This window comes from Mirounga leonina, unplaced genomic scaffold, assembly GCF_011800145.1.
Source record: "Mirounga leonina isolate KUSES-001 unplaced genomic scaffold, KU_Mleo_1.0 Mir_95, whole genome shotgun sequence".
NCBI lineage: Eukaryota > Metazoa > Chordata > Mammalia > Carnivora > Phocidae > Mirounga > Mirounga leonina.
Window position 1 is genome coordinate 7,218,323 of NW_023270865.1, and position 18,347 is coordinate 7,236,669.

Here is an 18,347-nt window from a genome sequence, read left to right on the forward strand (position 1 = left end):
CAGAGCAAAAATAATCTGCAAATAGACAAGAAAGGAGCAGCAGTCCTGTCAGGATAGATCGTCTAAGATGAGGTGTCAGACACCCAGGGATCCCATGGGATTCATGCATCCTTTGGACATCATGACTTCAAACATCTTCTTTTTCTTTAAACTTTTTGTTTTGAGATCATTGTTGATTCACATGCACTTGTGAGAAATAATACAGATAGATCCCTGTACCATTTACCCAGTCTTTCCCAGTGAGGAAACGTCTTGCAAGCCGATGGTATAATATCACAACCGGGATAATGACATTGATGGAATCCACCCCTGTGTGTTGTGCTCTGCAAATCAATTTAACCCTTTGAAAAAAGATCAAATCCATAAAAATACCTCAGGTTGGACAAGCGGTCTTTAGATGACATTTCATGTATTTATGCGCAGACAGCTTTGTTTGACCGACGGAGGGGTGGCGGGTAGTGTTAACGCCTGGAACCGTGGGTTCTTCCAACAGTTCAAAGTTCTCTTTCACTGGCAGCACTTCCCATGGAGGAGGAGCTTCCTTGCATTTTGCTTCAGTTTAGGATTTCCTAAAATTAAGATCATAGAGTGTCCAGAGGGATATGACCCAAACGCCCAGATACAGAACAGAAACATGAGGCTCCTGAGCTTAAAAATCTGTGAAGAGAGCAAAGCAGCTGTCATGCAGTGGGAGAGGCAGAGGACCAGGAAGGACAGACAGACAGAAGCGACCTCACATGGACAGCTGTGCTAGGGACCCTGGTGCCCATCGCCGCGTTTCTCATCTGCCAGGTGTGTCTCCCCAGGGAAAACATCAAGAGCAGGGCAGAAGCAAGGGAGATAAATAACGGCGATAATAACCTCACAAGAAAGACGATCTGTAAAGCAGATGTTTCTTTGATTTGAGTTGTTGCGTTGGAGGAGAAAAAGCCCAACAAGAGTTGTTGGGAAAGAACCCATGTATATTTGTTGTAGAAAATAGAGGGGATGGATGCATACAGCAGGGACCTGAGGATCAGCCATGGCACCAACTTCGATATCCTCATCTTCAACCAGAAGAAGAGTGGGTGAGCTACGGGGGCAATCCTGGCGCAGTAGAAAACACAGAGCCACGAGGCAAACCAAAGTCCCAATTCATTTACAAACATGAAAATTACAAAATTCTCAACAAGTAGAGGGACTTCAATCAAAGAGACATTAGCCCGATTAATGTAGATGACTGACTGCAGACAAATCCTGGAAATCCCCAGGCAGGAAAGAAGGAGAGCCAATGGAATCATCTTTCTCTGCTTGGTCAACTCAGTGCCATTCACAACCACAATGATGCCGTTTGCTAAAACCCCGATGAGAAATTGTAACACTGCAAAAAGAAAATGGATAATAAGGTAAAACTCTAGCATTTTGGGAAGAAAAAAAATCAGTTACTTTAAAAATTGATGTATTTATAGATTTTTGGACAGTTTAGAGTATTCGAGCTTTCTGTTTTTCTTCAGCTAGAAAGAAGCCCTTTGGGGACCGTGTCTCTGACGACAAAAGCAGTGAAAGAGGAAGGTGGTGTACATTTGTTTATATCACCGTTTTCTCCAGTTTGGTTCCAAGGCAGTCAAATAAGAAAGAGATACCCCAGCAACGATTTGCTTCTTGGTGACAGCTTTTGCATTTTCCAGGTCTACTTAGCTTCCAACGTCATCACAAGCAACCAGACACCTTCAGGGCTGGGAGAAGGGCTCCTTCACTACATAATCAGTGGACGCTCCTCAAACCTTCATCCCCACCATGGAGATTGAGTGCTGCCTGTAGGTGTAATTCTACTTAATGTCAGTGAGGCATTCTTTAAAAAGACATGTCTTTGAAATGATCACTTCTGCTGTGACTGCATAGAATGGTCAGCAACATAGGACTGCTGAGTAGTAGTTATCCAATATGCAATAATTCAGCGATTCAAGACCACCGAAAGTTTTAAAGCAGTTATGTAATAAAATATATCTGATAAACAGAGAGGGTCACAAAAGATAGAGGCAAAGGAATTAAGCTTGCATATACGTGGATACAATCGGTCCAAAGCCTAAAGGAAGCCAAAGCCGCTGAGAGAATCACTTAGCACCATTCATACCTGTAACCATGTGTGGGATGATACAGGCTTTGAAAGCTTTTTCCTGTTGTTTTCTCAATACTATGAGATTTTTATGACATGAGCTGGTTGTTCCAGGGGAAAAGTAAAAAAAAAAAAAAAAAAAGAGTACCTGATTCACTTTGTTGTTATACTTGTCTAACAGACTATTTTTGGAAAACTTAAATTGGAATCTATTAACATGTATGCTGTGCCAGGTGTTAAACTAAACCAGGTTTTCTCAGTCTCCACACTGTTGCCCTTTGGGGTTGGATAATTCTTTGGGGGAGGGAGGATGTCCTGTGTGCTGTGAGATGTCCATCATCCCTGGCCTCAACCCACTAGATGTCGGTAGCACACCCCACTCTTCTGCTGCGCCAGCCAACAGTGCTCCCAGACATTGCCAAATGCTCCCTGAGTGGCAAAACTATCTCTGGTCGAACACCATTATCCCAGCTGTTGGAAGGATAAAGGTGAATGGAACGTGGTTTTTGTCCTCAAGATGCTCAGAGACTAAGGGCCAGCCACATGTACAGAGTGACATAAAACCACGTTAGGTTTTTGGACGATTCACTACCAGAGCGCAAAGTGGGGAACAATTTTTTTTTTTTAAAGATTTTATTTATTTATTTGAGACAGAGAGAATGAGAGAGAGAGAGCACATGAGAGGGGGGAGGGTCAGAGGGAGAAGCAGACTCCCTGCCGAGCAGGGAGCCCGATGCGGGACTCGATCCCGGGACTCCAGGATCATGACCTGAGCCGAAGGCAGTCGCTTAGCTAACTGAGCCACCCAGGCGCCCGCAAAGTGGGGAACAATTTATTACACATCGGGGGGAATTGAAGCTTTTCCAGCTTAGCCTGTGACCATACTGTTCCCTGCAGAACGCCCCTCCCCCCGCAGTGAGGCATGTCCTTATGGAAACATTTTACTTTGTCCAAAGGTGCCTTAAAGGATACTTAGAATGAATCTTCCTATTAGAAAACTGGGGAAGAAACCATATGAAAACATTAGCGGTGAGAATAAACCTCTAGGTTACTCTATCATTCTTCCCCGAATATGTAATGTCTGTGCAGTGTGGGACTCTACTTTGTTCTTGTCTCACCTTCAATGAGATGAAGGGGACGAGCAGGACCATCATGAAAGAGATACCGAGGGAGGCAGTTCGTGAGTGGATTCTATCAAAAAAATCCAGATTTGAGCATGACAATCAGGGTCAATCTTGTTCCTCTCCCTCAGGTGGAAAGAAAAAAGTACTTAAAAAGTGCTTTGGGGTTTTACATTCTGCAGGCTGGAAAAGCAAAACAGAAGGGCCTCCACCTAGGGAATGATGAAGCCAGGAACTCTCGCGAGAGCAGCAGCGACTCCTTCCCTGGTTCTCCATCAGCCCCGCACTTGCACCCATCACCTGGGGGCCTGGGACGCTCTGCTCTGTGAGGGCCTCTCTGGGTTTCCTCCTCATCCCCGGCCCCGTTCATTCCTTTAGTGTTTGGCATATGGTGCTTCTGTGAAGTAGAGCCAAAGCCGGTTACATAAAGCTTTTCACAGCAAAGGAAAAGAGAAGTAAATGTTCCAAAGTCACCTTGAAAGGGAATTTTTGTTTTCTGTCTGTTCCTGGAGACATCAGACCCCAGGCTCGCCGTCTAGCTCTTGCCTGTTGCCTCAGTACTGTCACGACGTTGACGTACTGAGCCCTTCAGCATGGCCTGGGCCCTTCGCTCTTGCAGAAAAGTCATGGTGACACAAGGCTGAAAGTGGACAAGATGTGATTCTGGGTCTAAAACCGCAGTCCAGTCTTCCAGCATTGACAGCAAAAGGGCAGAGAGAATGCATGGCACACCAAAGACTGAAAGGAAATAACTCTGTCCACTTGTGTTTATTAACTGCTGCTTGTCTTTTGGATTCAAGCAACTTGAGGGGATATGTGGTTCTCAAATACTCTATTATAGTGTTTGTTACAACTAGCTTGGGGAGGAGAGGCACTCCTTCACAGAGAACTTTCGTTCACGTAGGTCTTCTGATGCAGAAATCCCAGGGAGGAAAAAATAAAAATTCATGAGGCTTAAGCGACATTTTTTTTTTTTCACGAAATAATTTCCATCATCAGCCTCTTCAGTGAGTACACACAAAGGCTGCCGACAAGGGCCACCACGCTGCCCTTCTGACACGGGAGGAAGGCAGAATACGATGTCTGTTCCTAGGAGAGCAGCATGTGTGGTTGCTAAGCCGATGTCCCATTCAACCCCCGACGGGGGCGTGGCGGGGGCGGCTGTGTGTCACTGGTGGTATGAGCCCTGCGAGGTGGTGTTCCCTGGCCTTCCCCCTAGATTCCACCACCCAATCAAGATAACCCACAGCCTCGGCCAGGCTCTTGTGCTAAGCCCGAGTGAGCCAAGTATTTTAATGAGCCACCCAACAGACCAACGAAAGAGAAAAAGGTCCTAAATCCAGAACCCCTTTGCGTCTTTTGAGCAGTTTGTTTCGGTGAGAAGGACACGTCAGAGAATTTCTGGGTCTGAGATGAAAAACGTACATGTCTGGCCTCACCTGTCAGTCATCGGCTCGGAATGGTGACAGTTTGACATGGACAAATGGCTTGGAACAGATGGAGCCAGTCCCGAGGTGGAGAAATTCACATGATGATTACCCTGTATTACCCTGATTAAATCCGCTCACTCGCACTCATCTGTAATGAGCAATCATTAAAGGAGACAACACTAAATATTCTCGAGGTAACTGACAGGCGGAAGGAGTTGCTTATTTATATTCAAATCATTCAGTGCCTCAAAAGCAAGTGCAAGGTTTTCACAGGCACTTAGATTGACAGTGGCGAGCTTTTCACCAGGTAGAAGGCTGCAATGATCATCTTTCTGCTTTCCAGTGGCACCCGGACATTTACTTTGAGATTAGAGCCATCATGAAAGTGAGTGATAGTTTTAATACCTTTCCCAAGTGGCTCTTCCCACTTGGTTATCGAGGGAACAATTCCTGCTTTAAGGATCATGTGCATGTATTAATATTATTGCATATTTAATAAGATCGTTCGAATAAGAGAGAGATAGACCCTGAGCAGACCAGTGCAGACACCCTTGCAGAATCTTCCCTGAAACAGAGCTCAGGCCCGGGGAAGCGTATGCGGAATTTATCACATCTCAAATTGACAGCCTTTTGGTTTGAAAAAGCTCCAGACTCTTTCAGACTAATCATTCTTTAAATCCGTTCATTTGTTTCTCTCCACTTGAATTTGCAGCTGATCTTTCGGACTACAATTTTTGTCTTTGCTATTCAGGTCACTCCCATTTACTTGTCCCTTCTCTTTCTCTGTGAGTCCTGGTAATGTATTTCTAGGCTTTTCTTTACTCTTCTCAATATGCTGAAATTTATGTACATGGCAGCAAGTAGAATCAGGACGCAATGTGGTAATACATTGAATTCAAGTCCTACATGTAAAGAACTCAACGTACTTTATAAACAAGAATCCCTTGTTAGTGACAATGTGGAAAGGCTAGCCAGAGAGGCTGCCCATGATTCCCACAAATAATCTCTAGTCCTCATGATTTTGTCTTCAGCTCGAAAGTGAGCTATGGAACTTCAAATCCTTCCCTCCCTTCTTCTTCACCTGTTGTCTCCCTACCTTTCTCTCTTTCTCCTTCTCCCTTCCTCCTTTTGTCCATATGTCAACACATATTTACTGTATGTATTACGGACTAGGCACTATTCAAGCATGGGGGACATAGTAATGAACGAGACAGATGGAGTCTCTGTCATCTTGGAAATTACATTTTGGCAATTTGGTGGGGAAGATGAGAATTAAACAAGTAGAGAAATAAATACTTCCAGGTAACATAGAGAGGGATGCTATCTTAGAGAGCATGGTCAGGGAAGGCAGACTTCTCCCAAGGAAAGGTGATAATTGAAAAGCGAACTGAATGAGGAATCATGTCTTGATATCCAGGGGATGAACATTCCAAGTGGAGAGGGCAGGAGATGGCAATGCCTTCTTGAGTCAAAAAAAGAGCTTGAAGTGTTCCAGAAAAACAAAGGACCAAACTTTGCAGTTGCTGGAGCAGCATGAGCAAGGTGAAGAACCCAAGGAGAGGAGAATGGGGGGCCAGGAATGACCAGATCATGGAGAGCTTTGGGTCACAGTAAGAACAAGACTGCATCCTTCATGTGACAGAAAACCATCCTAAGGTTTGTGTGCGTGTGTGTGTGTGTGTGTTGGTGGGGGATTTGTCATAATCAGATCTATGACTAAAACATTTACTATGGCTGTTGTTAATCCAAAAACAACATTTACTTTGGATGACAGACTTGGGGGTCAGCAAAGGGCAAGAGCGGACGCAGGAAAACCAATCTGAAGGCTATTTCAGTAGACCAGGCAAAGGATATTGTTGGTTTAAATTGGATTGGTGGTACAGGGTGGAAAGAAGTGTCTGGATTTGTAATATATTTTTAAGGTAGAACCAACAGAGATTTCAGATGGCTTTGATGGAGAAAGAGAGAAATAAGAATTACTCTTAGGTCATCAGCATGATCCACTGGTGAGTGACGGCGCCATGTTTCAAGAAGGAGGAGGCTGGAGGAAGGTTCGAATCAAGAGCTCCGGTGTGGACATGTTCTGTCTGAGATGCCTATTTCAGGTTGAGGTATTACTAAGCAGTGAGTGAGAAATTCGGAATTTGGGGAACCACAAAGGCTGGAAATGCACATTTGGAATGTACTTGCATATAGATGATATTTAAAGTCATGAGACTGGATAAGATTATGTAGGAAAGAGATTGCCAAAAGGAGTGTCTGAGAACCATAAATAAGAAACAGAATATTTTGTGCATTCATGTCACCCTGCCTGTCCCATCTGATGCCATCTCTTTGTGGAAGGAAACCTGATGAAAGCAGAATCCATGAGTTAACGCTTGCTTCCCTGAAGTCAACCCTACCAGTCATGGTACCCTAATCTCTTTATATGTGGCCGATTCTATTTGCTATTTCATTTAGAAATTTTACTTCTTTATTTATAAGGCAGATTGGTCTGTAGATTTTTCTGGTGCTCTATTTGATAAATTTGATTATACATGTTATGCTGGATTTATCAAGAAATTGTTCAGCTTTTCTTATTTTTCTATGCACCAGAGCAATTTAAATAGCATGGGAATGATCTGTTTCTTGGGGAATGAAAGAATTCACAGTGAAAGAATCTGAGGCCAGGGGCTTTGGGGAAGGGGCAGAATCTTTGCCATGTATTTAGCACTTAAAGTGCTAAACAACAGACAGACCTAGTCTCTGTTTGCCCTCTTGACAACTGTATGAAATCGATATTATCTCCACGTTAGAGATTATGAAGTTGAGGTGCACAGAGGATTGGAAATTGCCCTCAGTCATGCAAGTAAAAAGTAGCATTTCCAAGATGTGGACCACAATCTGACTTCAAATCCTGTGTGTGTCCTTAACCATTCAGTACCCACGGCCTTCCGTGTTAACACTCACAATGATAGTGAAGATTCCCATCCATGGTTTAATGTAAAGGTTGGACAACTGCTATATTTTGCCTGCTCAGCCTTCATTACCCCCCGCCTTTACCCTGACTTTCTTTGGAGGAACCACCTCTCCTCCATCTTTGTTTCTGTGTCTTATTTGGGATTCCCCATCTCTAAATCCAGAAATAAGCACACGACCCAGGTGTGATGACTAACATTTCCATTCACCCGAGCAGGGGCGATCCATTCAGGAATGAGCATGAGGTCCAAATTTGGCAAGTCAGAAGTAATCCGAGAACTTTTGCTGGAGTAGGCTGGGCAAACGGTCTCCCTCTGTCCAAGATAGGATGTTTGTCGGGTTCTGCTGGCGGCCACCTGGCACCATGAGAGGCAGACCTGAACCGGCCTCAGAATGGACTCTGCACAGAGAGCTGCAGTGCTCAGAGAAGAGACAGCGAGGCCAGGGCTCAGAGCCAGCTTTCATTTCCTGTTGGCCTTGACATTTAAATGAACTCATACATTCCCAGCTTTTGCTAAAGTGAGCTTGAAGTGGGTTTTTGTCACTTTGGGTGTATTAGAATATAACAGCTGCAGGTTATCTAGAAAGGCAGAGATGTGCTTTCCATGTTTCACATTTAGCAACTGGAGTCAGAGAAGTGATTTGCTCAAAGCCAGGCATTTAACAATATACCTAGAGCACGAACCTATGATCTCTAAATTAGAGCTGACTGTTGCATTCACTGAACTCATAGTTTTCTCAAACATGTCTGTAGAAGAACTTTTTAGAAAAAATACAGATTACTTTTCTGGGGTCTCTCTTATACATTTAATTATTCATTTCCCCTCACATACTCAGTCTGACAGCTCAGATTTTTATTGTGCTATAAGAAGGATTTACAAAGCATAAGGCTACCATATGGGCATTAGAAGTTTCATTCATTCCAAACTTCACAGAATACCCCTGGTCTGCTGACTGGCTATCCTCTGCCCAGAGGATGTGTGATCCAGTAGATCTATGAATCTTTGGATCTACTGGACCACACAATACCTATGCTGATCTACATATATGCTGGTTGTAACTGTTGGATTGGAGACATGAATGAAGAAGGTGCATATGTGGTCTTGAAACCCATAGTGTCAGGGGTACCTGGGTGGCTTAGTTGGTTAAGCATCTGCCTTAGGCTCAAGTAATGATCCTGGAGTCCTGGGATCGAGCCCCATGTCGGGCTCCTTGCTCAGCAGAGAGTCTGCTTCTCCCTCTCCCTCTATCCCTCCTCCTGCTTGTGTGCTCTTGCTCTCTCTCTTTCTCTCTCTCTCAAATGAATAAGTAAAATATTAAAAAAGAAGAAGGAGGAGGAGGAGGAGGGGGAGAAAGAAACTCATAGCGTCATTTCTGCCCTGGTCCAATCTTGAATGGTACTCTCTCTCATCTTAGGAGCCAGATCTCTTGCTAAGACTGAGCATTCCAGGTTTTCCTGAAAAAAGGCTGTCCAGCACCTGGTTTCTCTTTCTCTTCCTTGAGCCAACTTTCTCCAGACTTAATTTTATCAATTCCTAGAGGACCCACATTATTTTTCCTTGCTTTGTTTCCCCAGCAGCTGGGATCAGGCTTCATGGTCTCTCACTTCACGTGGTTTAGGGACATTGGCCCCATTCCCTGCATCCAGAAACAGATATTTATGTATGGATTTATATATGGGGATGCTCTATAAGCATTGTTGAATGAGCAGCAACGAAAACAATGAATAAAGCTTCTCATCTTTAGAAAGATGTTGTTATTCAAAATTGAGTATTACATAAACTTCATAATGTCTTTCTTACAGCAGAAAATATAATTCCATTTACCCACCATCAACTAATATCCTTTTGTGGACATTTGTGGGACAAATTAATAGGATGAAGAATAAGGTCTGTGGCCAGGAAATAAAGTGAATCTTGGGGCGCCTGGGTGACTCAGTCATTAAGCGTCTGCCTTTGGCTCAGGTTGTGATCCCAGGGTCCTGGGATCGAGCCCCGCATCGGGCTCCCTGCTCTGTGGGAAGCCTGCTTCTCCCTCTCCCACTCCTCCTGCTTCTGTTCCCTCTTTCATTGTGTCTCTCTCTGTCAAGTAAATAAATAAAATCTTAAAAAAAAAAAGTGAATCTCACTAATTCAGAGGGTGTGAAAAAAACATGAACTTGGCTTTTTAAATTTAATACAGTAAATTTAATACCAAACCACATCATGTCATATCTGCAAAGGATATTAGTGATTATTTGTGCTGGCTCTTTATTGGATGAGAGAAGAGAGAATAGAATTTCAGAAAGGATGTATAACGCCCTGTGCCTTGTTCCAGGGAATTCAAATGTTGGGTATTCTAGAAGAAGGAAAACTCTGGATTTGCTGCACCTGGGTGTGACCAGCGCAGCCTCTGTGGGAGCATGATAAAATGCAGTCAATTGATGGGACAATGGTGTCTTATAGGTCCTCCCAAGACATGTCTAATGACAATGCTTTTGGGGAAAGCTGGGCAAACCCCACATCCGTATATCTGTATCCCACTGTTGTTTATTGCAAAGGACACACACAGGAATCTGCAGTCCTTCCTCAAAATGTGAGAAAAGGAAAGACTGTCTGGCAATGGTACCCAAGGCTTTGCAGGTATTTGTATAGAGTGAAATTGGTCCAACATTTTTTTTTACTCCAACATATTTTAAATTGCAACCATAATATATGTAGAAAGGGAAACATAGGGAAACCTTAAATTCCAGTTTTCTGTCATCATTAATACTTACCTTTGTACACTTAAGGCTCCCTCCATACATATTAAGTGATAATATGGAAGTTTCATTTTATGAAATTTATCCTTCCTCAATTATCCACTAATCTGAATCTGGTCTTGCTGCAATCAAATAGATAATACCAATTTTAAAAATCTATTCTTTCTGCCTGGTATGAAGCACAATTTAGATAATCACAGATCCTACGGCAGCACAGATTTGGATACTGTTAACAATTAAGCAATCAGGAGTAGGGTCTTTCCTGGTTTCAATGGACTCTCTTTTTTTCTGGTTGTGGCTTAACACAGTGATTTAAAAACTTATTTCCTCCTCAAAATTCACATAATCATGAAATAAGCAATTTTTGCTATAAAAACAAGATGAGAGCAAATATATCCCAAAAGTAATAGTTATCAGATATATTCACAGTGCATCATGCTTTGATCTAAAACAGAGAAAGTCAATATTTCAGTGGCAACATGGCGGTGTGGAGTGGGGGGGAAGGAGAGGGAACTATCCAACTCAGCCGAGAAAAACATGATCTTAATTATATGTACTGATAATTAGTACAGCCCAAATTTCTCCTGTTGACCCAGATTGCTGGGTACAGACAGCTTCCAACCACTTTAAAAATTTATTTATGAAAACCATTTTCATGCCTTGTTTCCCCTCCCTAACAATCTGTCGGATCTACAAAAGGGTTGATCTGCATTGTTCTTGCATTATTTTGGTTGGACTGAAGTTTGACAGAAGGAGCCAGAATCATACCCTCTCTAAGGTGAGATAAAGCTCCCAATGCTCTGAGCCTTGTGGGATAAGGGGTGGTTACCTCAAGCAGAAGCACTTACCTCAGCTAGGTTTCCACTGGCTCCACACTCGCTAATATATGGTCGGGGGGCAGGGGGCGGTTGGTCAGCAGCAAGGAATGACCCATTGTTTGCAAGGCAGGGTCCTGCCAAAATGGAAACCTCAATTTCTTACAGCACCCCTGCCCTTTTCTGTTCGGGACTGGTATCACCATTTAGGAAGAATCTAGACTAACAATCTATGCCCCGGGACATCTGGCACGCCTTTGGATCTCAAGCCAAGTTCAGCCCCGGCAAGGCCCACGAGCTCATGCGGAGCGAGGGATTAGCACCCGCACCAAGGCATCCCTGAAGGATCTCCAGCTTTTCTCCTCCGGAAAGCCCCCTCCCCGCCAGCTCACTCCTGAGTGACGTAAAACTCCTCCGCCTGGTGTTCTGACAGTGTTTGATGTAAGGTCCCCAATTCCCAGCTGTTGCGAGAGAGCTAGGAACACTCCCTTCATTCTGAGGCTCATCTTCGCCAATGCACCTGACCGAAGCTACAGAGTAGGAGCACTTTTACAATGCAAAGCAGTCTTCGAGTCCCACCACTTCATTTCGCAGATGTATCAAGTATCTTGGCACCCCCAGACCTTTGGCATTGCCCTCGTTTATTTGTCCACTGAACAACATACCTACCGGGCACCCACTACGCTACGCGTTTATTCATACGCATCATTAGCGAAGTGCGCAAGCAGCAGGATGTTAAGAAAGTTCATTTATCTACTCAAGGAACCATTCATAATTGCACTTGAAACAAATTATCTGCCACTGTTTTTTGGCCCAATATGGCAAATATTATATGGAGAATATAATAGCAGGAGTCGGAAGTATTTGCAAAGGATCTGTGCAGAAATTTGCTGACTCAAATTTTATGACCTCAGTCTCAGGGTGACTCTAGCTACCTCTTATCTTCCCAAAATACTCCTAGGTAATGGCTTCTTTATCATCTCTCTGGAATGTAACTTTATCAGTTTCTATTTTCTCAGTTTCCTATAATTCTGTCAGAAGTCAGCAGTAACATGTCCTAGGGCAAGCACTCTCTCAAATATGATTTTTAATGAAACATGGATATGCACATGCATGTTCCAGCGAATCGTTCTGCCCTATGAAAGGTGGATTAAAAGTGGAGGCACATTTACATTTGTTTTGCGTTTGTTACTTAAGAGGTAAAAATATGCAAACTGCATCCACTCTTGTCAATACCTCCGAGCAAAAGAAAATTTTATTAAAGTTAGATTCATGACCAATAGAAGAGCTAATATCCCTCATTTGGGGGGGAAAGGCTGCATTTTTAAAATAGTAGGCATTTATTTCTTATCTAAAACTGAGAATACTTACCAAATGTGAATTTTGAACCAGGTATAATGGCCTACACATAAATATGCAATTAAAAAGTAAACTTAATTATAAGCAGTTTACAGCCTAAATGGAATTAGTTATACAGTCTGCAATTGGTCCTGGAAATTTTTATATGAAAAATAAAATTAGTAATAGAGCAATAAAAGACATTTAGTGATTTTCAAGAATGAGTTTTAGAGACAGCCAATTCTCACCCAAGATATACAAATAAAGTGTATAGCTATAGGAAAATTTGCATTTTCTAAGTTAGATAACAGAAAGAAAATCAGCTCTAACACAGCTTAAGAATTATAATCTTATTATATACATGCTAAACTCTTTTATGGCTGCCTTCACCAAAGAAAACTTTTTTTCCAAATTAAAGAAGTTGGGTTTCTGCTAATTCAGCATCCATGTTTACCCTCGAAAACACTGAGCAAAAAATGGTATGAAAGAAAGCAAAATAAAAATTGCACGTGTGTGTGTGTGATGTCCTTCTCTTGCCCTACTGGCCATGTAGGGTGAGTGAATCCACACTGGCATTTCTTCTTCTCTTTTTACTTTTTTTTATTTTAAAGATTTTATTTATTTATTTATTTGATAAGGAGAGAGAGCACAAGCAGGGGGAGCAGCAGGTAGAGGGAGAAGCAGGCTCCCTGCGGAGCAGGGAGCCCGATGCAGGACTCGATCCCAGGACCCTGGGATCATGACCTGAGCTGAAGGCAGACGCTTAACCAACTGAGCCACCCAGGTGCCCCTGCACACTGGCGTTTCTACTGCTTGTCTAGATCCTCTGTGAGGCTCCTGATCTGTTACACTGGTGAGTACGTGACTTTATGCCTGTGGTTTCACACTGGGTTTCACTGGGTCCGGTGCAAATACCAGGGTGGGCCCTGTGATGCGCCCAGGTTACCCTCTGCGGAGCCTGAGGTCCAGCACGCTTGGAACACTCTTCCATAGCCACGAGATCCGTGCCCTGTCCTAATTCAGATCAAGTGTCACCTCAGGCCTTACCTGATTCCTCCACCCATACCAGCATCACTCCCCACCTCCTTCCCCTGCTTCATCTCTCTCTCTCTCTCTCTCTCTCTCCCTATTTTTTTTTTTTTTTTGCTAACACTTCATCACTACTGGACATATTAATTTTTTTTATCTGTTCCTCTTCCTAGCATCTAAAATTCCATTAGAACAGAGACAATTTTTGTCCATCAATGTATCCCCAGGATCTAGATGGTGCTTGGTACATATAGATGCTCAGTAATCTTTGTTGAATGACTGCATAATTAAGTGACTAAAATAAAAATACATCTGTTCATCAGTGACATTGTGGAAAGGTCCAGTAGAGAGTGCAGCTTGCAGATCAGCTTGGAAACAATTCCTATAATGGCTATTGTTTTGAACACTTAGAAAATATTAAGACTTCTGTGTGCTTCTGACAGACTTAGAGTATGAAAAGCGTCAAAGGCTGTGTCAGGCTGTGGTGCAGAGAAATCCCAAACAGAAAAACTAAACAAAATCCATCATCAGACCCTATCAGACTAGTGTTCTCAAGATGGTCAACCAGGCAGCCTGAGGGAGGGACAATGTTCCAGTTTCATAAATGCATCACTGAATTGATCCTTAATGTAGTGACTGAATTTCATTAAGATAAACTTGGGCAGAGACTTCTGTTTATTCAAATAAGTGCTGGTATGGAAAGCTTGGGTTGGGGAAGGATAGCCAGACCAGAAATCGGCAATGAAAGAATTTCCAGCAGAAAAATGTGAAATAATTCAATAGCATGTGTGTTACTTAAAAATCACCCAATATACTAAATTCTGATCTGACAAACAAGATAAATTGGGAAGTGATTCACATATCATGAAGATTTTTCAAGTTAATGTAGGCACATTTAATAGAGAAATCTGTAACAAATTTTAAAGTCCTGATGATGATGATGATGATGATGATGATGATGATGATGATGATGATTATTTTAGAGGAGAGGGGAGGAGGAGGGTGTAAAGAGGGAGAGGGAGAGACAATCTTAAGCAGGCTCCACGTCCAGCGCTGAGCCCAATGCAGGGTTTGATCTCATGACCCTGGAGATCATGACCGGAGCCAAAATCAAGAGTCAGACACTTAATCGACTGAGCCACCCAGGTGCCCCTAAAGTCCTCATTTTTTAAAGATTATAACCAAACCCAAAGTTTTATGAATATACGTACAATGTCAATATTTGTAGCTCACTCCATTTGAGAGAGTGCAGCCCCAGCTCCATGTAGATCAGGTACTGTAGTCTATTAGATACGCAAAGGCATCATGTCTAGAAAAGACAAGGTACCTACCTCCATTAAAAAATACTTTATTGCTAAAAAACTCTAACCATATTTGAGCTTTCAGCGACTCCTAATCACTGATCGAAGATCACCATAACAAATACAATAATGATGAAAACCTTAGAAATATTGTAAGAAACATTAAGATGTTACATGCAGACATGAAGTGAGCAAACGCTGTTGGTAGACTTGCGGGATGCAGGGTACGACGAACCTTCAATCTGTACAAAACGGGGTATCTGTGAAGGGCAATAAAATGAGGTATGCCCCTATAGGTTTCTCTGAAGTACCCAGGTGAAGGTTTGAGGATGAAGAATATTCCAGAGGCCAAAAGCAAACTTATGACTCATGAAGCTGTGACTGGGACTCAGTAGCCTACCCAAACCCCTCCACCTACTCCCACTCACTTCAGTACTAGAACATCTAGATGACAGAAGTCGTCCAGAACCTCACAAGGAGCCCGTAGTGGCTGGGTTTCTCTATTCCCATCTGAGCAGTGGGGCCAATAAGCTTTCCATACCATCCCATCTCTGAACTTGATCTTAGTAATGACTCTCACCATAAGAGTCACTCTTTGCCTGAATGTCAGAAGAAGATTTAGAGGTCTGTTGTCAAAGCTATGGATCTTCAGATCAAAATGTGAATTGAAATAATTACATGTATGACTATATATTATCATGCTAAGCACTTGGGACCAATCATATAGACATAGTATCTCTTTGCTTCCTATAAGAAATATCTTTCCTACAGGATTCTGACTAAGAATATTGCAGATCTTATTCTCAAGACATTTATCAAATATGCTGTTCTAGTGGGACTCACCTGGAACAGAGACCTGTAGTTCTCAGAAATATCTAAGGCCCTTCTTCCTCATGGACACACAGCTGAACTACATTTCCCAGTGTCCCTTGCATTATGTGTGTCACTGGGACAAAGTTCCCCCCAGGAGAAAGTAGCTGGGACTGATGTGTGCCACTCTGAGGCCTGGCCCACTAAAAACTACCCAAGCACTATCTTCATCCTCCTCCTCTTCTCCCCAGTGAATAGCACTCCAAGGAGCTAGAGGAGGCTGGGGCCACAGGACGGCAGGGTGTGGTTCCCTGAATAATTGTATGAAGCAAATACACCACCCACCTGCCCTCACCAAACTCACAATGGGCTGAAATATGAGTGCGAAATAAACTTGTATTGCACTAAGCCACCTACATTTTGGGATTGCTTGTTTCCGTTAATGTACCTTGACAAGCATGATGGCCCTTCATGGGTTTTCAGAATCTGAATTTCCTAGGATCTTTTTTGTTTCATTTACTTTTTTAAAATGAATTGTAATTGTGCTAAACTGTAAATAACATAAAAGTTACCATTTTTGCCACTTTTAAGTGTACAGTTCAGCGGCAGTAAGTAATTCACGCTGTTGTGCATTCACCTCCAGAACTTTTTTCATCTTGCAAAACTGAAACTCTGTCCCCATTAGACAATAGCTCCCCATCCCCACCACCCTTGTCTCTGGCAACCATCATTCTAGTTTCTGTCTCTGTGGATTTGACCACTCTAAGTACAGTGGATGAGTAGAATTATACAGTGTTTAACCTTTGGGACTGGTGTTCTTGTAAAAGGAACAAACCTTTTAGAATCTCTAAAAGTATGAAAGAGAGTTTTATTCGAGCCCAAGTTAGGACAGTTGCCTAGGAAACACGCTCTTCCCGGGGAAGAAGGTGCTCTGGAGAATGAACAGTTTTTACAGAGGTATATACTTTTTACCTCTTGTAAATGCTCAAAAGTTACAGATTAACGTATAAGCAGGAATCACAAGTTTTATCGTAAAGGAATGCAGGGAGTAGGAGCATTGATGGATATCTCAAGGACAAGATGGGTTCCTTTAGGCTAGTCCTTCACAAAGCAGATGTACAATGCATGCATGGCTAGCCATAAATCAGGCTTTGGTTTGCATAAAGTTTCTAAATAGTCATGTTGACTTAGGAAGAGATCTAAGATGGCTTCCCTTGGATGTCAGGCCTTTCGAGTTTTTCACTTGGCATATCTTCCAGGCTCATCCCTATCATGGCATGTGTCAGAATTTTCTTCCTTTTTGAGGCTGAATAATATTTCATTGTATGTGGAGAGCACATTTTGTTTATATATTTATCTGTCCGTGGACACTTGGGCCACTTCCACCTCTTGGCCACTGTGAATAATGCTGCTGTGAACATGGGTGTACAGATAGCTCTTGGAGAGTCTACTTTCAGTTCTTTTAGGTATATATCCAAAAGCAGAATTGCTGGATCATATGATCGTTCCATTTTTAATTATTGTTTTTCATAACAGCTGCGCCATTTTACATTCCCACCAACCTGGCACAAGTGTTCCAATTTCTCCAGAGTCTCAGCCCCATTGTTTCCTCTTTGAATTTCCCAGGATCTTAAGCCCCAGCACAAGTCAAGAAAAGAAACCAAATGGGATGGCATCAATTACTGTCTTAAATTTTAATCAACAGCTCTGAAAATTAGTCCCAAAGGCAGAATAATTCCCAACTATCCAAAGTCCACTGCTCTTTCCTTGATAGAAGCCACAATTATTTTCTCTCCTAAAACCCAGCTCGTGGTTATATAGTGATTTCTGAGCATGAAGGTAAGGTTCCAGTTGGCTTTGTGGTTAGTAAATGATCTTCTGGTAACAAACTTCCGCATTAGTGGATAACTTCAGGACATCAAACTTTGGTCTGAGTCTGACAACTCAGCTAGTTCACTTTAGTGGCAAGCCTTGAGGGCATTGTAACCGTGTCTGGAGCAGATTAACAAGAAATGTAAATTCCCCTCCAAAAATAGATCGTAGGAAGTTGAGAACATTTAAAATTACTTTCCATAAGAATTTCCATGCCTGAAGAAGTAATTAAAAGGACTCCTGAACTTCAGCTAGGTATGGAATTAAAAAATAAACAAACAGAACCCTCTTGCATTTGTTGTGTAAGAATAATACCTAATGCCTTTTAAAAAATAAGACTTTAGGTTGTTATTTTCTTGGGCAAAATGTACAGAAGAATGGAACAATCTCAATTTTATTCTCTATCCCTCCATTATTCCTTGACTTATAAAAATCACATTTTTAAGAAAACAATCCTGAATTTCAAGCAAGATTAAATGTATAAGAATAGATGGGTACCTTTTGGAAGAACAACAGCAAAAAAAGTAAAGAGGAATGACTTTCACTATCTGATATTGAAACAGATTATGAAGCAATAATGACTCCAACCAAGTGATGCTGGCCTCAGGAAAACCAGGGGAATAAATGGATAGTCCATAAAAAGAAAAAAAGTTCATAAAACCATTCTGGTCTTTAAAGAAATGGAGAGATTATGGACCATCTGATGAATAATGTGAAGTGGCTAACCACCCAGGGAAAGATGAAGTTAGATTCCTCCTATCTCAGAATTTATGTAGAAATTAATAAAGACGAAACAAGTGTTGCTAGAAATGCAGAGTGACTAGAACATATTTGGCTG

At 42.3% G+C, this 18,347-nt stretch overlaps 1 protein-coding gene across 1 annotated transcript; it reads right to left on the bottom strand.

Annotated features, from left to right (window-relative positions):
* Positions 1–507: 507 nt before the first annotated feature.
* TAS2R1 (taste 2 receptor member 1) lies at positions 508–1,400 on the bottom strand. Its single transcript, XM_034998761.1, is given in 2 exon segments — positions 508–719; positions 722–1,400. Coding segments are annotated over 2 exon segments (891 nt in total).
* Positions 1,401–18,347: the final 16,947 nt, after the last annotated feature.